At 44.6% G+C, this 23,038-nt stretch overlaps 1 protein-coding gene across 7 annotated transcripts in view; it reads left to right on the top strand.

Moving 5' to 3' along the window:
• RLF (rearranged L-myc fusion) overlaps positions 1–23,038 on the top strand; it is a 107,832-nt gene that overhangs the window by 7,919 nt on the left and 76,875 nt on the right. The window contains exon 3 of one of the 7 annotated variants that reach the window (XM_030538725.1): positions 7,877–8,819. The exons of 3 other annotated variants lie outside the window; for them this stretch is intronic. In XM_030538725.1, the coding sequence (XP_030394585.1) occupies positions 7,877–7,955 (79 nt within the window). In that variant the 3' untranslated portion in view covers positions 7,956–8,819. 3 more of the 7 variants (XM_030538724.1, XM_030538723.1, XM_030538719.1) reach the window with 3 other exon arrangements.

Raw genomic sequence — 23,038 nt, 5'->3', positions numbered from 1 at the left:
TTAAAGACTAACAGATTTATTTGGGCATAAGCTTCATGGGTAAAAAAACCTCACTTTTTCAGATGCATCTAAGAAGTGAGGTTTTTACACACACAGGCTTATGCCCAAAGTCACTATTATTTTGAAATTCCTTCTTAAAAAAAGGGTGGGGGAGATAACTGATAAGGTAACCTGGGTGGGGGAGGAGGGAAGGACAAGGCCATATTGTTTGTTTGTTTTGTTGTAGCAACGCTACAAATCAAAACTGTTTGAATGGCAGCCTTCTGTTGCTTGGGCCATCCTCTGGAGTGGAGTGGCTGGGTGCCCGGAGCCTCTCCCCTCCCGTCCCACCCCAGTGTTCTTGAGTATCTGGATGAGGAGGATATGGAACTTAGGGAGGAGGGCAGAAAGTTTTACAGTGGTTGCAGCGGTGGTCTGTGCTCTTGCGGGCTTTCTTGCATGTCTGTTTGCTCCCCCATTAGCTTCAATATTGCATCCTGCCTCTTCTCATCACTCTCATTTATTGCTTTCTTGGACTCTGCCACTGAATGTCTCTATGCATTCAGCTGTGCCCTATCAGTGCGGGAGAACTGCATGAGCTCTGAAAATATGTCATCGCGAGTGCATTTTTTTCACCTTCTAATCTGCGATAACCTCAGGGACCGAGATGATAGGAGGGAGCATAGAAACATTTGCACTTGCGGGGGAATAAGAAGGGAGAGTAAAATATAAGATGATACTTTTCTGAAAACAAAAGGGAGACTCTTTCACAGTGAATCAAGCAATTCACAGCAGACAGCACATGTACTTTAGTTACAAGATCGCATTTTACCTTTTATATTTGAGCATCTGCCGGTATGGTGACACATCACACTCAGCTGGACAACAGAATTAGGTTTCCAGGCAGCCATGGTAAGTCAAAGGGTACATGGGTTTGGCTTCATAACATGTGGGAATGTTTTCACACTGCAGCACCCTCCTTTCCCATAGCAAGTAATGCCGGCTGGGTTTGCCATTGAAAAGGAGAGGCTGCGCTTTTTGGGTGGATGTGCAGCACAGACCTCTCCCCACTCCTCTGCATGGCTATTTGGGATGATCTCTTCACCCCTCCCCCGCTGCATGGCTGTTTTCAGAGATGATCCCTTTTAGCCAAGCGCAAACAGCCCAGCATGAATGGGATCCTTTTACTGTTCCCTTACAAAAAATCCCTTATTTCAACCAGGTGAGCATGAATAATATCACTCTCCTGTGGCTAACACAGAAGGATATAGAACCAAACATTGCTTGAATGCGACCAAAAGCCAGGACCGTTTGCTGCCATGCATTGTGCTGCAATGATTCCAGATTACTTGCTACTGGCTTGGCTTGGTAAAGTGTTCTACTGTGGAGGATGAAATATGGCAGCCTTCCCCAGAAACCTTCTGCAAAGGCTTTCAGAGTACCTCCAGGAGAGCTTCATGGAGATGTCCCTGTAGGATTCCCACTCCATCCCTAGACACATTAACAGGCTTTTCCAATGGATGTACTGGCCATGAATGTATCCCAAGTCTTCAGGGCAAATCAAATATTAAACATTATTGCTTTTAAACCCTGTACTGTAGTTACAAATGTGCACTAACCAGAGGTGCCTTCTCCACCTTCAGGGTCAGGGATCCTTGGGAGAGTATTGGCTCCAGGTGATGAAAAGGTGCTGGCTGCCAGGGAGAACTGATTCGCTGCTTGCCTGCTGTGCATTTTCCTCCTCCTCTTCCTCATCCACAAAATCCTCCTCCCTGTTGTGTGAGACTCCCCCCTTGCAGGTGTCCATGGACAGTGGTAGGGTAGTGGTAGGGTGCACCCCAGAATGCTATGCAGCTGATCATAGAAGCGGCATGTATGGGGCTCTGACCCAGAGCAACTATTCACCTCCTTTGTTTTTTGGTAGGCTTGCCTGAGCGCCTCGATTTTTCATGCGGCACTGCTGTGTGTCCCTGTCCTCTGTCCATCAGGCTCTGTGCGATTTTGGCATATATATTATAATTTCTTCTTTTTCATCGGAGTTCTGCCTGCACAGATTCTTCTCCCCATACAGCAATCAGATCCAGTGTCTCTTGTTCACTCCATGCTGGAGCTCGTTTGCGATTCTTGGGGGGACTGCATGGTCACCTATGCTGCTGAGCTCACCACACTGACCAAACAGGAAATGAAATTTAAGAGTTCTTGGGGCTTTTCCTGTGTACCTGGCTAGTGCATCGGAGTTGAAAGTGCTGTCTGAAGCAGTCACATTGGAGCAATCTGGGATAGTTCCCGGAGGCCAATAACGTCAATTTGGGGTAGTGCAGATGCAAATTCTACCCAGCAAGGTCAATTTTAGCACTACTCCCCTCATTGGGGAGGAGTACAGAAGTCGATTTTAAGAGCTCTTTAAGAGCTTCTGGCTAAGAGCCCTTTAGGTCGGTGGAACAGGGTTGCTTAGATCTAACACGGCTAAATTCGACCTAACCTTGTAGTGTAGACGAGGGCTTAGTCTGGTGTGAACATGGATTTTTCCAAAACAATATAATAACTATGCATCAATATTCAGGTTTGGGATTTCATCAATAAGGAATCTGGCAAATCACTGTGCCAACTGTGTTGTAAATGGGTAAGGTGGGAGGTCGAAATAGAGATTATTTTCTCTTAATTTGTCTTCCATGTTCAGTAGAATAGCTGTAGAGACTTGTCTGCTAAAGCCTTATTTACCCTTCTTGGCCTTTACCTCCGTCCTTTCCTGTTGTTTTTTCTTTGCTGAATGGAATGACTAGGCTGCAGAGAAGCAGCTTTGAAATGTGGCAGTGGTGCTTCAAAAGGAATAAGCCAGGGATTCTTAAACTTAATTGCACTGTGACCCCCTTCTGACAACAAAAATTACTATGTGACCCCAGGAGTGGGGACCGAAGCCTGAGCTCACCTGAGCCCAGGGGGACCAGAGCCCAAGCCGCTCTACCCCAGGCTGAAGCCCTTGGGCTTTGGCCCCAGGAAGTGCGGCCTGGGCTTCAGCTCTGGGCAGTGGTGTCAGTCTAATGCTAGTCCTGATGACTCCATTAAAATGAGGTTGTGACTCGCTTTGGGGTCCCAACCCACAGTTTAAGAACTAACTTATTTTCCTCTGCATCCAAGCTGTACTGCTCAGCAACAACTAGGTTGCTTTAAAGTGAAGTTTCCCTATAGGGAAAGGGAGAGGAATACAGAAGAAAAGTAGCAAGATATAAGAGGGAAGAATCAGGGAGGCAATAGCAATTTGAAAGTGCCCCTTCTACCAGGAGCCCAGCTGTTCCTTCCGCAACTTTGTTTGCCCACCGACCACTTTGTAGTTTTTACCATATGAAGTGATCTCATTGGGCTCCTGATATTTTCTCATTAGAAAATGGGAACTGAAAATAATTGCTGTGCCACAGTCCGCTGCTGAAAGTATAGCCAGGGTTGTAGATGAAAGGAGAATCGGTCTAAATAGTGCAGGTAGCCTTAGAAATTATATGGGGAGCTGGTAGCGGTCACTATATTTAGGTTCTCAAATACTTTCTAATATAAAATTATTGAAAGTTTTTTGAGAAAGTGTCAGCACCTCAATTGTATGCAACTGGTCTTTGAAATAATGCAGGAATAAATCCTTAGGGGTTTTTGCATGTCCTGTGAAGCTTTGTTCAGGTTTGGCTGAGTTATAGGTCTTGTCTATATGACCACCTAATTCTTGATTAAATAGGGGTATAAATCTACCTCATGTTAGCTTCACGTGTCTTTGTGGACCCTGCTGCCGCAAACTGAGAATTCTGTAGTGTGCTTAGATCAAAGCACTCTATGGAACTTTTAGTGTGTAGTAGCAGGATCTACATGGCTACTTAGTGTCCAGGAAGCTAGCGTGGGGTAGATTTACACCTCAGGCTGCTTGCAAGCTAAGCATTCCATATAGCCCGTACATTTTGAGGCCAGAATGGACCATTGTGATTATCTAGTCTGACCTATATAACGTAGGCCCTAGATCTTCACTGAATAAACTCCTCTTAGAATTAGAGCATATCTTTTTCAAAAATGAATCTTTATTGAAAGATTTCCAATAATTGAGAATCCACCACAACCGGTGGTAAGTTGGTCCAAAGGTTAATTACTCTCACTGTTAAAAATGTACATCTTATCTGAATTTGTTTACTGTCAATTTTCAGCCATTGGATCTTATTCAGTCTAGGGGGGTAATGTAGTAAAATCTCATTTTATGGGCAAGTTAATGAATGAAAAGTAAGTGGGGGTGTCATTTGATTCACAAAAATCTACATAATCATAATTTCAGTGGTGTCACCCTTTGCCATATGGCAGAAGGGACATGCTCACTGATCCCCCTAATCCCTTTCTCCCCAGCTCCATGTCCTGCAGTTGGTGGAAATTTTGATAACCCATTTCCGACGACATTGTACTGAGTTTGGTATAATTTGAAAGCCCTTTGTCCTACGAAAACAATGATGCTAAACATGACAAACCTGGAATAGTTAGGTAGATATATCTGTTAGGGGGCCTATTCCTTCAGCCTCTCACTTCCCTGGTCCTTCTCGCATGAACAGAGAGCAACAATACCTGAAGTCTGAAGGTGCAAACAATTCAATGTTTGTTGAGGTGAACTTCCAGCAAGCATGATTCCAGTTTCCTTTCTCAGTGTCCCCCTTCCCAGCTCTGACACCACAGAGCCTTGCCTGTGTCCCTGTTCCCATTCCGCCCCCTTACTTCCTGATTGACTTCAGTCTATATAGTAAAACCTGAGCTCTGCTTAGCTATACCTTAACCAATCATTTTACTGAAATTTAACCAACCAATCCTAACACATTGTAGCATAAGTATTTAACCAATTATATTCCACCACCTTAATTGGTTTACACCCAACAAAATTAATTATACAGTAGACAGAAACAGTCATAGAACCAGACAGAGATTATACAGACTAACAATAGAGAATTGGGGACTCGAGTGATAGAACAACAAAAAGATGAGAATTTCACATCCCAGCTATTCATAAGTGAGTTCTTGCCAGACAGGATGCTATCAAACTAAGTTTCCTTTTACATCTTCTAGGCTCTTCCCTTTCTCTGGCGGTGATGGGAATACAATCCTGTCCTGATAATGCTTAACAGCCAATAGCACTTTATTTCAATGTGGCTAGTTTGGAATGTAAGGATGTGACCATGCACTTCCCAGGTTATGGCTGTCTCTGCCACTTAGCTGAAGGCCTTAGCCTAAGAACAGGGCCTCAGGCTGTTACTATAAGAGAAGGCCCTTACACAGACAGACAGTGATTTTGATTCATTCTTTTATACCTCTATAACTAGCTTGGTGATAAGAATACACCTAAATTCTTGAAGTATAGGCCTTTACAGAAAGGCCTGAATATCTATATCCTAACAATATGTTCTAGGAAATTTAATACCAGTGTACTTTGCTTATGTAAAAAAAACCCACATTGATCTTGGCTAATCCTAGGGAAGTTGTCCGTGACATGTAGGACTAAAACCACTTATTTATCAAAGTCATAATTGGTGTCATCAGTAGGTCACCACTGCTAGACACACTATCACGCTGATCCTCATCCACACTGCACTTGTACTCTCTGTACAAGGCAGGCTGCTGGCCAGACATTTGCAGGGTAGTGAGAATCTGGTCTTTGTACAGAAGCATTTGATTAGCTGAAGGATTGATTTGGGACCACATGGTATTTCACACGTAACTGGTGTGATAAATCCATCCCTCCGAAACCCATTCATGCCTTATAGGGGAGGGTAGTTTTGGATGTGCTTAATCATCCCTGACGTGTTCTGTTGCTTGGTAATTTGCCCTTCTACTGGCAAGTATAAATTCACCCTATGTCGGTGGCATATTTTTTCATTTGTCTGCTTCTTGAAAAACATCCATCAGCATAGCTCTGCAAGTGTGGTAATGTTGGTCTTCAAATGTTAAACTGCATATGAATGCCTCCAGTGAATTTATGTCCTCATCAGTGACTGTCTCAGCTTTTTCCAAGCACCTTCAGAGTGAGAAGGAATCTTTGGAGGCTGAATCAAATGGCTTCCAGTAAGATAATTTGATCTTTCCAGTCAGCCTTACAGTAAGGTCCCATCCTGAAGTGGAGTGGAAACCTGGCAGTGTGGTTGCTTTTAACGGGCCAAGTGTTAGGACCAAACCCTGAGGGATATGCAGTGATTCTGTTCCTCAGAACCAGGCCGAAATATGGAATCTTGTGGAACTCGTTGGTAGCATCTCTCAGAGAGGACTAGAACAACTGTCTTGTGCCAAAATCCAGAGTAAGCAGCTCCCTGTTATGTTGATGGCATGCAAGATAATTTTAGTGTCAGCCTCCTTATGGGAACTACGAAGAAACTCCACTGAACAGTGTGAGGCAGCAGCTTCATTACACCATGCAGTGATGACATTCTTTGAGCAATTCACTTGCTCGAGGATTTTTCTTGCAAGGCAGTATGTGGGTAACTCGTATTTGTGCATACATTTCAGATGCATTAGGAAAATTAACTGAACTGAGCAACCAGTAGGGCTAGGCAGTATGTTTGGCATGATACGTACAAGGATAATTTATTCTGGCACCTCGTGTAATGCTGATGTAAAGGCTGACCATGCTGAAATGTATCTTTCTCCTGAAATGCTGTGGTATGATATTTCTTTAACAGAAGCCATTCTTAGTGATATTTTTTTTCCTTTTTTTTTGCCTCTGGAGTGCATCACACTTTTGCATAACAACAAAGTGAGGTCGAGGTTAGTGAATGTAAAAAGCTCTACTATAATCAATTTAACTGCTGCTTCATTGAACACTGCACTTTTTGGCTCAAAAATTTTGGACCTTGGTAGGAAAGTGAGTTAGGAAGCTCCTTCAGGGAATGGTTCTTTGTTGGTCCAGACAGCACTCGAGGTTGGGACTGGTCCCTGTTAATAAGCTCCTGATAGCAGACCACGAGTGTAACATGAAGGGTACCGTTGCTATCTGTTGTACATTCAAGGAAGTCTAAGTTATTGGCAGCACAAAATGTAAACCTACCCATGGTGAGGTCTGGGGAAATGTACAACCCTTCATTCAGTTCCATGGGGTGAAGAACCTGATTTGCCACTGCAATCTCCAGGTTGAGTACTGTGGTGAAGTCAGTTGAGGAGCCAATGCTGTGGAGTTTGCTGCAAGTTTTAGAATGAATTATTAAACCAACAGCCACTTGTGGTAGATCACACATGCCACACAGTTGTCATATATGTATTGGAAGCCTGAATTTCTTCAAGCACTAATACATGAGACATTGTGAGAAGTTGGCAGGCTTGTATTCCTCTTGCTTATCATACTTCCTGGTGCTGAAGTCACTGCAACCACAGATGCACTGCTTGAAGTAGTAGTACAGATTGTGGCTTTATCGTTTCAGGTTTGACATCCACATACTGCAGGAGAAAATGCTTTTCCATAAAAACTTCACAGCTGCAAACAGTCTTCATATTACTGTTGACACCGGTGCTTTCTTCCACTTTTGATAGTGTCCTGTGATTTGTTTCTGAGGATAGGATTGCTAAAAACTGTCCATATCCTACAGTTCATCTTCAATAAGTGCTTTCAGAGCCTTTCTGCTGAGCATTTTTTCCTCCTCAAAACAGATATTTCTGTGTACTTGGCTTCTGCATTGGCCATTGCAACCACATTCCTGTCCCATCTTCAAGGCAATTTATGAACTCCAGCTGATTTGCACAGTTTGCAGTTGTAAAAGTTGGTATTTTTCTATTGCTTTTACCTTTTGATACTATAAGTTATATCGAGTGCTACACCGAGAATACACAATGTCATATGCATGGGTGTCTTGGGTCAATGCACTTACTTAACTTTACTTTCCATGCAACGTTCTCTCTAATATAGCTCTCCTGTGTTAAAACTGTGCTTAATGGATGGCTGTGGCCTTATGGCAGAGGAAGCAGGTGTTCTTCTCGAAACATGAATGCTATGGGACCTAGTACAAAGCAAGTTTCACCCCCTACTGGCACTTGTCCTGGCATTTTTCAGCATTTTCCTGATGCTCAATGTACTTTGTCTCCAACCTTGCCAAATTTAGTTTGAGAGCACTTACAGCATGTAAGGCGCCACTGAGTGTTGTGTTTAACTAGGTCCTCCAAGGTGTAAAAGATTCAGTGGCTAGTTATTTTCCCATTGATGCTTAAAAATGATGAAGACCAAAGTAAATGCAAGAATTAAAAAAAAAATACTTTGGGATTGTCATTAATTGTCATGTAACTGCATATTATTTGTGGATGGATTCCAGTAATTTCTGGCTGGATGCTGACGTCTTAACCAGTGCCTCATTATAACTCTTTTGATGTAATAAAGCTGATAATCAGTACCACTGAACTGCTTCTTTTTTTGCTGATGAGAACAAATCGACTTGAAGCACTCTTTCCACTTGTAGTAATCTGTAGTATTTTTAAAAAAAGTAATTAGGTGCGATGCAATAGCCAGCACTTTTAGTCCTGAGCACAGAAAGGCTACATAGACTTCAAGCCCTTATTTTACAGGAGGCCTTGGCAGCTAGACCTATTAAATCTAAGGTTTAAGTGACAATTAAATAATTAATTGTAGTCAATAAATGTCCGTAAACGTTGATTTCACTGTACACTCAAACCATGAAAAATATTTCCAATGATAACCAAAATGTACAGATAGGCAAAGTAAGAAAATTTTGCTTCAAAATTTTTAAAGGTTGGTTTGTATACTTTCACATATGGTGTTGACAGTTTGAGGTTTAATGCTTATAAAGTTTTAACTGTTTTAATTTGTGCCTACTGTCATTAAGTTGTCTGACAATCCATAATTTCCTGCAACTGAAAATTTAAATAGGTAAAAATCTAAAAATATGCTTAGAAATAAGATAAATCTTCCCATCTTTCTCTTATAAGAGAGCTTCTCAGATGCCTTTTTTCAACCATTGAAGACACCATTAGGTTCTCTCATTTCCTCATTCTGTTCTTGAGATGTTATCATTGGTCACTTCTCCAATAATTTCTTTATCTGATCCAAGATTGGATTGAGTCAGAGTTACGGAGGTCTATTAGCTGCTTTAATCAAGACTTTTGTTCTCAGAAGGCAGTCTAAAGTTCTCTCACCCCACAGGACATGATACAGTGCCAGAGTTGGTAGCTGGTAGGATTGGCATATGCCATATTTGGTGACTTGATCATATTGACTTTCACCTTGTCACCCTTTTCATGGAGAGCATTTTTCTATCCTAGTGCCTGTTACGCTGCTAGAGGAGGAAGAAGAGTCTGTGACTCACTGATTATGTACAACAGACCAAGAAATAGAAGGGAAATGTACCACTGATGAAAGTGTTGGTGTGGCAAGATCATTGAGTCTCTTACAGAGAGAGACTCCTGGTCCCATGTTCAGGTTACACAAATAATTTTATTTGCTGTCGTCATCATCCTTTGTTATGGCTAGAGGAGAAAATATTAATAGCAACAAGTCATCAGAGGGATAAATACCAGCGAAGGAAAGGAAGGTAGGGGGAGTCCAACTGACTGGCCTTTAGGCAGCACTTCCCCCTAGGCCAGGGGGGTCCTATTGATGCCGGCCCTTAGGTCACGCAGCCCTGAGGCTGAGGGCAGCCATATTGACTTTAACCAGGAGGCTACCACGCCCTTGCCCCACCCCCAGGATGACGAGGTGTACTGGCCCCGCAACACACCCTTACGGAGGTTTTGATGTAGCATGTGAACAATGCATGACAAGTTCCTGACTCTTTCCTCTGGTGGTAAAAAACTGCCTCCCTAGAAATCTAGGATCACTCTAGAATGAAATTTGTGTTGGAAAAAGTATGGACTTCATTTATTAAGGGACTAGCCTCTTGAATAAGGAAGATGTAAACTAAAGTTTGTAAGACCTTCTCTGGCTTTGAGAAGCCAGATCGTCTAAACAGGGGTAGACCAAAAATACCATGCCTTCTTAAATGGGCTGCTACTGCAGACAGGCATTTTGTAAAAACCTTAGGCACAGTGGGAAGGCCAAATGGTAGGACCTTGCTCTGAAAATGGTCTTGACTGAATGCATAATGAAGATACTTTTGATGTGATGGTGTATAGAAACATGCATCTTTCAATCAGAACTGCAAACCAATCTAGGGTGGAAAGAAAGAGAATAATAGATGCAAGAGTGAACATTCTGAACTGGAATTTCATGTTCTAATTGTTGAGTTTCCTTAAATCCAGTATTGACTGAAGCCTTTCATCATCTTTTGGTATGAGGAAATATCAATAAAATCCATGATTTCTGAATTCTCCTGGGACATCTCTATGCTCTTGCTTGCATCAGGGCACCTTTTTCTACTTTTACTCTCATAGGAGGGACCCTTGAATAGGGAAGTGTGAAGGGCTGAACAGAATAAGAGTCTCTAATTGAATGGTATTGTGATGTTACACTCGATATTCTTTATGGAAATATGCTTATGATATGGCATAGCATATATTTTATGCAGGATGGGTCTTGTAAGATATCATTGAAAAGGTTATAATTTACTGAATATCACATTCAGTAAATTATAGCCTTTCCAATTATACATTATCCAATTTATATGCATGTATCGTTTCTGTATCTAAAGTTACGAATATTGACTGTAACAATTACAGGAGGGATAGCTCAGTGGTTTGAGCGTTGGCCTGCTAAAGCCAGGGTTGTGAGTTCAATTCTTGAGGGGGTCAGTTGTGGATTGGCCCTGCTTTGAGCAAGGGGTTGGGCTAGATGATCTCCTGAGGTCCCTTCCCACCCTTATGATCTATGTATGTGGGGGACCCCCCCTCACACACACCCAAACACACCACAACAGACCATGAGCCTTGACAGACCATGGGAAAGAAACAAGGCTTTGAAGATACTCATCTCTCCTTCCTGAGAAGCTTCCTAGGGCATTGCTTTGACACTGCAAGGTCAGGTGGTCATGTCAGTTGGTGCTAAATACCACCTTGGACTCTGCTGGTACTTTTCCATTGGAAACAATGGCTTCCTGCCTTATGTAAATTCTATTTAAGACTGGAGAGTAAGGCAAACAGGACTCTTCGCCACTACCTTCCTGCCTTAGAAGAAAGCCTGCTGAAAGTACCTGAAGAGGCAAAGGAACTGAGTGATGGGAAAGGCAGGGGCTGAGTCCAGACTAAGACAAGAGTCTAGTCTGTGAAGAGAAATAACTGGAACTCTAAGCTTCAGAAACGCCGCAACTCGCCTAAAACAATATTTAGGGTGAGAAATTGCCTCTTGAAAGCACTCTTAAGATCTTAAGCTTGGTATGTGTGTTTTGTTTTATTTGCTTGATAATCTGCTTTGTTCTGTTCGCTATCCCTTATAATCACATAATTGACCTTTTATAGTTAATAAACTTATTTTTTGTTGTTTACACAATCTGGGTTATGTCATAATATCTGGCGGGGGGCTGGGGCAAGAAGCTGTGCATAGCTCTCCACACTGAATTTTTATAAGCTTGCGCTGTGAGATCCTGCTATACGGCACAAGACAATATTACTTTGGGTTTACGCCCCAAAAGGGGATGTGCACTTGAGTGCTGGGCCATTTCCTAGCTGAATCTCCCCATAGAAAGCTGCTGGCAGACTGTGTGATTCTACAGCTGGTGTGTTCCTACATGCGTATGTGTGCTGCCAGAAGCTGGAGAGCGTGATTCAGCAAAAGAGGGAGAGGGAGCCCAGGCTAGTGGAGTAGGCTGGCTCAGTGAAACCCCAGCACTTCAGGTGGCATCCTGGACAGTAGGGTGGGGGGTCCCACCCGTCACAGGTATACCCTTCCTTTATCTCTAAAATCCACTTACCTAAAGTGATGGACATCCATTCATAGTAGAAATAAGACCGGTCAGAAAGGTCAGGAAGTAGGTAATTCATGAATTGGCTTGCAGCACTTGATTCTTACATCAAACCTGTGACCTAACATTTGATAAAGAGAGCATAATCAAAGGATGCTTTCTCTTCATTTGAGGTTTGAACACGCTAGCTGAAACTAAGATCATAGAATCATAGACTTTAAGGTCAGAAGGGACCACCTTTATGATAGTCCTAGTATGACCTCCTGCACAGTGCAGGCCACAGAACCTTATCCACCCACCCACTCCTGTATCAAACCCTTAACCTATGTCTGAGTTATTGAAGTCCTCAAATCGTGGTTTAAAGACTTCAAGGTGCAGAGACTCCTCCAGCAAGTGACATAGAACATCAAGGTTGGAAGGGACCTCAGGAGGTCATCTAGTCCAACCCCTTGCTCAAAGCAGGACCAGTCCTCAGACAGATTTTTCTCCAGATCCCTAAATGGCCCCCTCAAGGATTGAAATCTCCACTCTGGGTTTAGCAGGCCAATGCTCAAACCATTGAGCTGTCCCTCCCCTCCTTGCCCCACGCTGCAGAGGAAGGCAGAAAAAAACAGAGCTTCTGTCCTGGAGGAAAACTGCTTCCTGACCTCAAATATGGCGATCAGCTGAACCCTGAGCACTTGGAAAAAACTCACCAGCCAGCACCCAGGAAAATTCTCTATAGTAACTCAGATCCCATCCCATCACAGACCTTGGGTATATTTACCTGCTAATAATCAAAGATCAATTAGTTGCCAAAATCAGGCTATCTCATCATACCATTGCCCTCCATAAACTTATCTTGCTTCAAGACTAGGCTTGATATGTCTCTTGTCCCCACTAATCGCCTTGGAAGGCTGTTCCAGAACTTCACTGATGGTTAGAAACTTTCGTCTAATTTAAGGCTCAACTTCCTGATGGTCAGTTTCAGTAGCATAGGTAGAGGGAGCAGCCGCTCCCGCACTGAGCACAAGTGACACCGTGTTAATTTCCTGGTGCCTTTGTACTCACCTGGGGAAAAGATTAAAAAAAAAAAAGGCTCCACCTGCAGCAGCACTTTTACTTTACTCACCCGGCGGCGCTCTGGGTCTTCAGCGTCACTTCGGCGTTGGGACCTTCAGTGCCGCCGAAGACACCCAGAGCAAGTGAAGGGCCTGCCGCCGAAGACTCAGACTGCCGCCGGGTGAGTAAAAGTACCGCATCGGCTGGCACTTTTTTTTTATTATTGCTCCGCCTGTTCCCTCCACCTGGCTACGCCACTGGTCAGTTTATATCCATTTGTTCTTGTGTCCACATTGGTACTAAGCTTAAATAATTCCTCTCCCTCCATGGTATTTATTCCTCTGATATATTTATAGAGAACAAGTATATCTCTTCTCAGCCTTCTTTTGGTTAAGCTAAACAAGCCCAACTCTTTGAGTCTCCTTTCATATGACAGGTTTTCCATTCCTCAGATCACCCTAGTAGCCCTTCTCTGAATCTGTTCCAGTTTGAATTCATCCTTCTTAAACATGGGAGACCAGAACTGCACACAGTATTCCAGATGAGGTCTCACCAGTGCCTTGTATAACGGTACTCCTTGTCTCCTTATCTCTACTGGAAATACCTCGCCTGATGCATCTCAAGACCGCATTAGCTTTTTTAATGGCCATATCACATTGGCGGCTCATAGTCATCTTGTGACCAACCAATACTCCGAGGTCCTTCTCATCTATTACTTCCAACTGATGCGCCCCCAGCTTGTAACACTAATTGTTGTTGTTAATCCCTAAATGGATGTCCTTGCACTTTTCACTATTAAATTTCATCCTATTGCTATTACTTCAGTTTACAAGGTCATCCAGATCTTCCTGTATAATAATCCGGTCCTTCTCTGTATTTGCAATACCTCCCAGTTTTGTGTCATCTGCAAACTTTTTATTAGCACATTTTTGTTCCAAGGTCAGTAATAAAAAGATTAAATAAGATTGGTCCCAAAACCGATCCCTGAGGAACTCCACTAGTAACCTCCCTCCTGCCTGGCAATTCACCTTTCAGTATGACCTGTTGTAGTCTCCCCTTTAACCAGTTTCTGTCCACTTTTCAATGTTCATATTGATCCCCATCTTTTACCTTTTGTAAAACCTTGTTGTATTTTGTCGCAATTACCATTAACCTCAATGTCCTTAACTACTTTTTCCTTCAAAATTTTTTCCAAGACCTTGCATATTAAAAGTGTCAAACTAACATGCCTATAGTTACTCGGATCACCTTTTTTTTCCTTTCTTAAAAATAGGAACTAGGTTTAGCAATTCTCCAGTCATACGGTACAACCCCTGAGTTTACAGATTCATTTAAAAATTCTTGCTAATGGGCTTGCAATTTCATGTGTCAGTTCCTTTAATATTCTTGGATGAAGATTATCTGGGCTCCTTGATTTAGTCCCATTAAGCTGTTTGAGTTTGGCTTCTACCTCGGATGTGGTAATATCTGCCTCCATATTCTCATTTCTATTTGTCATACTACCATTATCCCTAAGCTCCTCATTAAAGACTGAGGCAAAGTATTTGTTTAGATATTGGGCCATGCCTAGATTATCCTTAGCCTCCATTCCATCCTCAGTGTTTAGTGGTCCCACTTCTTTCTTTGTTTTCTTCTTATTTATATGGCTATAGAACCTTCTTCTATTGGTTTTAATTCCCTTGACTTGAAGTAATTCCAGGCTTCCTCCATCTTTAGATCAACAAGTTCTTCAGTCCAATCAACTTGCCTAACTAATTTCCTTAATTCTTTAAAGTTGGCCCTTTTGAAATAAAAAGCCCTAGTCACAGATCTATTTTTGTTTATCCTTTCATTTAGTTTAATCTGAATTAGCTCATGATCGCTCAAACCAAGGTTGTCCTCTACAACCATTTCTTCTATGAGGGCCTCACTACTCACCAAACCTAAATCTAAAAGGGCATCCCCTCTTGTTGGTTCTTCAACTACTTGGTGAAGGATTCCATCAGCTATCGCATCCAGGAAAATCTGAGCCCTATTATTATTACTAGCACTTGTCCTCCAGTCTATATCTGGGAAGTTAAAGTCTCCCATGATTACACAATTCCCTTTAGTATTTTCTTCATTAAAAACATTAAAAAGGTCTCTATCCATATCCAGATCAGATCCCGGCGGTCTATAGCATATCCCAAGCACTATCTCAGGGAAGGCTCTAGTAGCTTTCTTCCCCAATGTGATTTTTGCCCAGACAGACTCTGTTTTATCAATTCCATCCCTTCTAATTTCTTCACAGTCTACCTCATCTTTGATATACAATGCTGCTCCACCACCTTTGCCTTTATTTCTGTTTTTCCTAAACAGCACATAGCCTTCAATACCTGTACTCCAGTCATGACTACTATTCCACCATGTTTCTGTTATCCTTATAACATCCGGTTTCACTTCTGCACCAGTAACTCTAGTTCCTCCATTTTGTTACCTAGGCTCCAAACATCTTAATTCTTGCTGTTTGGCTTCACTCACATTCTTTACCCGATTAGGCCCATACATTCTACTGCCACTATCGCCTATTAGAATTGTATCTACAGTACTCTTCCTCTGTATGTCCATTCTCCTACCCACAACAGTATCCTTTTTTAAGAACATAAGAACAGTCGTACCGGGTCAGACTAAAGGTCCATCTAGTCCAGTAGCTGTCTACTGACACTGGCCAATGCCAGGTGCCCCAGAGGGAGTGAACTTAACAGGCAATGATCAAGTGATCTCTCTCCTGCCATCCATCTCCATCTTCTGACGAACAGAGGCTAGGGACACCATTCTTTACCCATCCTGGCTAATAGCCATTTATGGACTTAAGCACCATTAATTTATCCAGTTTTCTTTTAAACACTGTTATAGTCCTAGCCTTCACAACTGCCTCAGATAAGGAGTTCCACAAGTTGACTGTGCGCTGCGTGAAGAAGAACTTCCTTTTATTTGTTTTAAACCTGCTGCCTATTTTCTTGCTTCATTTTCTTCCCTCTCAATGTTAAAATCCGGTGTGGAGGTTACCTGGACATCTTCCAACCATCACCCCTCAATTCCTAGTGTAAAGCTCTCTTAATCAGTTGTGCCAGGCTCCATCCTAGAAGTCTATTTCCCTCCCTACTCAGGTGAAGTCCATCCCAAGAGAACAGTCATCTGTCCATGAATGCCTCCCAGTGGCTATACATCCCAAAGCCCTCCTTATAGCACCACTGCCTAAGCCATCTGTTTATTGTCATAATCTTGTCACAGCTTTGCCCTTCCCTAGGAACAGGCAGAATCCCACTGAAGATCACCTGAGCCTCAATTTCCTTAAGCGTCTTCCCCAGCCTGGCATAGTTTTCCTTGATACGTTCCAGCAAGAATCTAGCCGTATCATTCATTCCCACATGAACGACAGTCAGCGGATTCTTTCCTGCTCCCGTTAGGATCCTCTTCAGCTTCAGGTCCACATCCCGTATCTTAGCACCGGGCAGACAGCACACCCTTCTGTTCTCTGGACCAGCTGTGGTTACAGGCCTGTGTATTCTACTCAGTAAGGAGTCCCCAGTCACGTAGACCTGCCTTTTCCTGGTGATGGTGTGATTCTCCGGTGTATCCCTGTTCCCTCTGGTTGCAAGTCCTCTCGATTCCTATTCACCCTTGCAGTCCTCTGCAACCCATCCCATATCCTCCTGGGGCTCATGTTTGGTGTCATCTCCATTGACTTATCCCCTCTCCTTATAGAGCTAGCTGCTCTCCTCTTCTTCCTTACCCTCTCACCTTCAGCAATCACCTGCTGTGCCCCTTCTTCATTTTCCAACTCTGCAAACCTGTTCCTGAGCGCTATGGCTCCTTCTCTAGATTGTCTTTTCCTCTGCCTGGTTCGCTTAGTCACATGCTTCCACTGTCCACTTTCCTCACCCCGCAGTCTCCCTCAGAGTTCTTTGGTCCTGCTTCCATCTGCAAGTCTGAGCTTTTCCCTTTAGCCTCATCGTGTCTTTGCTGCAGCATCCGCTCGAACCCCCTTCTAAACTCGACCAGAGTTTCCACCTGCATCTCCAGCCCTCGGATCTTTTCTTCTATCAGCTCTGTCAGGCAGCACTTCATGCAGACAAAACTCTTTTCAGGTACCCCCTCCAGGATCATGTACGTGCCACAGCTTCCACATGCAGTCACCTTCATTGTGTCTTCCACTGCTTGGATCACTACAACAGCTACCTCTGTATCTCTCATAGGCTTCCCACCTAAATCCTGTAAATCTGAGAAACACAAACCAACCCAAAACACCACCACCCACAGCAAAACAAACCCCTAACAAGCACCAAGACACTGCTTGCACACTCCCTTCAGTAGCCTGTGTGTTCCTCTGTCTGCCTCTTAATCCTCTCCCTGTAAACTGCCCCTCAAAATCCCCTGTTTACAGCTCTGTTTGCTGGCTCCTGTGCCACTGCAGCTGTCTGTTCTTTGGTGAGTTTCCCAATGCACGGGCCTCTCTGCCTGCACAGCTCGACCAGGTCCTGCTTAAGGCGGTGTTTATACATCTTCCTGCTGTTCCCAAGTTGCTGTGGACTCGCAGGCCTGTGTGCTCTCAGCTCCCCATGGTTTGCAGGAAGAACCCTCTACTGTGCCAGCCCTTCTCCAGGTCACCACTTCTCTCCCAGGGTCAAGCTGCAGACTCCTCCGCCCCTGTAATCACTCACCAGGGGGACCCTGTTCCTGCAACAGCCCTTCTCTCTCCCGGGGTCAAGCAGCAGACTCCTGTACGCCTGGAATAATTCACATGGTTGCCAGGGGGACCCCATTACTGCAACCGTCTTTCTTGCTGGTCACACACTCCCGGGGTTAAACGTAGCGCCTTTGCCCCCTGAATCTGCTCCTCTCTGAGCCTTCAGCATGCTTGGTCCTTGTCAGTCTCAGTTCATTTTACTGCTCCCCACTCACTTACTGCTGGAAGCGCCAACCACAGGGTGCAGCAGATCCCATCCCTACCGCCAGTTCTCAGGGAGTGTGGGGGAGTCAGGGCCGTGCACTCCCCACTTCCTTGATTCACCATGACTCTCAGCCAGCCCTTAAAACAGAAGATTTATTAGATGATAGGAACACAGTCCAAAACAGAGCTTGTAGGTACAGACAACAGGACCCCCTCAGTCAGGCCCATCATGGGGGATGGGGAGCCTAAAACCCAGCCCTGGGTCTCCCTCCATTTTCCCAGGCAGCTCCAAGCGGAAATCCCCTCCAGCAGTCTCATCCTGCCACACACCCCGGTTCTTCCTCCAGCCTTTGTTCAGTTTCCTAGGAAGAAGGTGTCACCTGGTCCCAGCCCCCTCCTGGTTCAGGTTACATGCTCAGTTATTGTCCATCAAGTGAAGTTACACCCTAATATTCCATCATCAATGCAGACAGTACCAGTAAAACTCCCAGGCAACATTCCCAGAGCAATCCTTCCTACTCTCCCATCCGGGCTGTGATCAATGGCTCAATGTCTAGTTGGCAGTTGGTATCAAGCAGAGTGCCCCAGGGGTCAGTCCTGGGGCCAGTTTTGTTTAACATCTCCATTAATGATCTGGATGATAGGATTAATTACACCCTCAGCAAATTTGCAGATCAGGCTAAGCTGGGAGGAGAGGTAGATACACTGGAGGGTAGGGTTAGGGTCCAGAGTGACCTAGACAAATTGGAGGATTGGGTGAAAAGAAATCTGATGCGGTTCAACAAGGACAAGTTCAGAGTCCTGCATTTAGGAAAGAATCCCATGCACCACTACAGCCTGGAAACAGACAGCAGTTCTGCAGAAAATTCCTAGTTTATAGCTCTCTTAATCAGTTGTGCCAGCCTCCATCCTAGAAGTCTGTTTCCCTCCTTACTTAGGTGAAGTCCATCCTGAGAAAACAGTCCTCTGTCCATGAATTCTTTCCAGTGGGCAAACATCCCAACATTGAGGACCACTGATCTAGATTACATAGGCTGGATGCTAAAAGAAAGCATTGTCCTGCTATTTGAGTAGGATAGAAGACTTCACAGCCTCTCAAACTTTTCATTTCTTATGTAAAGAGTGGCCTGTTTTGGCCCAATTGCTGTCTGGATGGATCAGACAATGCATAGAGGAGAGTTTTATAAAAATTCTTCCAATTTTCTCCTCTGTAGTAAAATGCACTCCCCTAGAGCAATGTACCTTTTTAGCATGTCTTAGTGTCCCAATTGTTAGACTTGCAAGGCTGCTACTTGGAGATATACCCATGCTTGTATGAAGCATTATGCTTTAGATTTGTCATCTATCTCTGATGCTGTTTGAGAGAAGTATTCCATGACACTGTTTACCAAACTATCCCAAGAGTTGAAATATGCACAGGGCACTCAGAGAAGAAATGGAGCTTACTTACATGTAACCAGAGTTCTTCGAGATGGACTCTGCATATTCACCCTTCCTGCCTATCTTCATTTCTTTTATTGTTTTCTAATTAGTTCTTAACTCTGCAGTAGTGATGGAAGAAACTGAGGCTGCAGGCAACACCTCACCCTCAGTACCTGCTTGAATGATAAGGGGAGAGGTAGGAGGGGATATCTAATGGACACTGTTACTGGGCTATTTAACTGCACCTGTCAACACACCCGAAGACTGTGAATATGCAGAGTCTATCTCCTCCTCCATTTACCAGGTGAATAACCTCCATTCTTCTTAGAGTGATGGTCCCTATTGAATTCCACTGAGGGTTATGCACATGTGCCTGGAGCAGGGATGGGCAAACTTTTTGGGCCGAAGGCCACATCTGGGTATAGAAATTGTATGATGGGCTATGAATGCTCACAAAGTTGGGGAATGGGAGGGGTGAGGGCTCTGGGATGGAATTCAGGGGGTTGGAATGCAGGAGGGGGATCAGGATTGGGGCAGGGGGTTGGGGTGCAGGAGGTTGGCTCGGGATGCAGGCTCCAGGCGTGCTTACCTCAGGTGGCTCCCGGAAGCAGCTGCATGTCCCCCCTCTGGCTCCTACGCAGAGGCATGGCTGGGCAGCTCTGTTGCGTGCCACCTAGTCTGCAGGTGCTGCCCCCGCAGCTCCCATTGGCTGCGGTTCCTGGCCAATGGGAGCTGGGGTGGTGGTGCTTGGGGCGATGGCGGCAGCATGTGGAGTCCTCTGGGTGCCCCTATGCGTAGGAGCCGGAGGGGGGACATTGCGCTACTTCCGGGAGCCACACAGAGCAGTCCCCATCTGTGCTCTCTGGCTGGAGTGCCAGAGCAGGGCAAGCCCCAGACCTCATTCCCCAGCGGGAGCTCGAGGGCCAGATTAAAACAGCTGGTGGGCCATAGTTTGCCCAGAGCTTTGGAAAGTAGTACTGTTCAGCAGTTGGCGCGTGTATTCCTGCATCACCTTGTAGTTTCGCCCAAGGTGATGAAGGGTGGGTTGGACCACGTGTGTCCAGTTCCTTCTCACTGCTGCATGGCCCAAGTCAGAGCTTCTGCTATGCTCTCATCCCTGTGATACATTTTTCAAAACTTTTAGAAAAATGGTGTGTGTTTGTGTTCATAGTTCAGGTTTTATTGTTTGGGTTTTTTGTTCTAAATTTTATAGTCTCAAGTTGTTTTTGTAGGATTAAGGAATTGGGAGACCGCTTCAGTGTTTTCCTGCCAAACATCTTCCCCTACCCCAAAAACAAAAAACCTCAGGCATGGTTAATGGATTATCCCACAGACACTGGAGTTTAAAACCTGTGCTTTCTGCCCTCGCTTATTTTCCATCAGTGACTAGCGCCCGTGCTACTTGTACTGCTTGGTGGAATTCCACCTTGCATCCAGGTGTGGTATCTGCCTCTCCTTCCCTGCCTCACATGGATGTAAAAACTTAGAACGTGGGAGGAACCCCCCAGTATATCTGCATGAGTAGACTTAGAGTGCTACCCTTCTGTGGAGCCTCTATCCGGATCCCCCGGTACCAGTGCCAAGGACACCATGTTGGCGCTTAGCCATGAGCCAAGGAAACATATGCACAAGCATGGTAGTAAGTCTTCCAAGTCGAAGAAGGACTTGGTACTGTCCACAAGTTCTGGCCACAGAGGATCCCATGAGTTCCACGGGCCACAGGTGCGAGGAAAGGCCACACTAATTGCAGTGTCGGAGAAAAACTTAGTTCTCACTTTTTGGTTGGGTACAGCAAAGTCAGATACTTTATTCTATTTAGCAGCTACAGCAGGGAGAGAATGCACTAAGACATAGGATCTCCCCTTCCTAGACAGGTCTCTCAACAGGTAAACAATCACAGCAAGCATTTATACTTTTGTTACAGACAATAATAAGCAGCAGCTGCATTTTGTTTACACATAGGTCATCCTGATATCTTGTTTTTCTCCCTTCTAAAGAGACTCTAGTCTACATTTCGTATTATCTACACAAGGTTGAAACCACTTCTCACACAGTTCTTTTCCACTTGCCTCACACAATCCTCGCTTCTACAAATCTTGCGTTATTAGCGTTACAGTTAGCCTAACTCTTGCTAACAGAGATTGTCTTGCATTAAGATCCCCTACAAATCCCTGTCAGTTCTTTCTCTACTTCCACAGCAGGATCCATTGGTTCTGGTCATGGATACTGGTACGCCACCTTCTTCAACTCTTCTGGTGTTCCATGAACTATTGGTTCCCAGAAAGTTGCCTCTACTGGTCCCAGACCCGTTGGCGGACCTGATACCGCTCATCCCAAGGAGAGTCAGAAGCCCTGCGGGTCCCCACAAACTGTGTGCATGGGAAGGACTGGGGTTTCCACAAACCCCATTCCGCTCAGTGGGCTGCTTCTCCTGCTATGTTTCTTCTACCACCAGTTTCAGCAGCTCCAATGACACTGTCATTCATGGAGGTCTCTGGAAACTGGCCATTATCTTTGAAAACTCGTGGCGAACTGGGGAGGTCCCGGATGACTGGAAAAAGGCTACTGTAGTGCCCATCTTTAAAAAAGGGAAGAAAGAGGATCCAGGGAACTACAGGCCAGTCAGCCTCACCTCAGTCCCTGGAAAAATCATGGAGCAGGTCCTCAAGGAATCAATCCTGAAGGACCTAGAGGAGAGGAAAGTGATCAGGAACAGTCAGCATGGATTCACCAAGGGCAAGTCATGCCTAACTAACCTAATTGCCTTCTGTGAGGAGTGGATCTGTGGATGAGGGGAAAGCAGTGGATGTGTTATTCCTTGACTTTAGCAAAGCTTTTGATACAGTCTGCCACAGTATTCTTGCCAGCAGGTTAAAGAAGTATGGGCTGGATGATTGGACTATAAAGTAGATAGAAAGCTGGACTGCACTCTCTGCAAGTTTGCAGATGACACTAAACTTGGAGGAGTGGTAGATACGCTGGAGGGTAGGGATAGAATACCGAGGGACCTAGATAAAGTAGAGAACTGAGACAAGAGAAACCTCATGAGGTTCAACAAGGACAAGTGCAGAGTCCTGCACTTAGGACGGAAGTATCCCATTCACTGTTACAGACCAGGGACTGAATGGTTAGGAAGCAGTTCTGCAGAAAAGGACCTAGGGGTTACGATGGAGGAAAAGCTGGATATGAATCAACAGTGTGCCCTTGTTGCCAAGAAGGCTAATGGCATTTTGGGCTATATAAATAGGGGCATTGCCAGCAGATCGAGGGATAGAATTCCCCTCTATTCAACATTGGTGAGGCCTCATCTGGAGTACTGTGTCCAGTTTTGGGCCCCACACTACAAGGAGGATGTGGAAAAATTGGAAGGAGTCCAGTGGAGGGCAACAAAAATGATTAGGGGGCAGGAGCACATGACTTATGAGGAGAGGCTGAGGGAAATGGGATTGTTTAGTCTGCAGAAGAGAAGAATGAGGGCGGATTTGATAGCTGCTTTCAGCTGCCTGAAAGGGGATTCCAAAGAGGATGGATCTAGACTGTTTTCAGTGGTAGCAGATGACAGAACAAGGAGTAATGGTCTCAAGTTGCAGTGGGGGAGGTTTAGGTTGGATATTAGGAAAAACTTTTTCACTAGGAGAGTGGTGAAGCACTGGAATGGGTTCCCTAGGGAGGTGGTGGAATCTCCTTCCTTAGAGGTTTTTAAGGTCAGGCTTGAGAGAGCCCTGGCTGGGATGATTTAGTTGGGAATTGGTCCTACTCTGAGCAGGGCATTGGACTAGATGACCTCCTGAGGTCCCTTGCAACCCTGATATTCTATGATTCCTCTGATTTGGAGTATATGTGTGTCCGATGT

The sequence above is a fragment of the Gopherus evgoodei genome, chromosome 20 (genome assembly GCF_007399415.2).
Source record: "Gopherus evgoodei ecotype Sinaloan lineage chromosome 20, rGopEvg1_v1.p, whole genome shotgun sequence".
Taxonomy (NCBI): Eukaryota; Metazoa; Chordata; order Testudines; family Testudinidae; genus Gopherus; species Gopherus evgoodei.
This window is presented reverse-complemented; position numbering and strand designations above follow the sequence as displayed.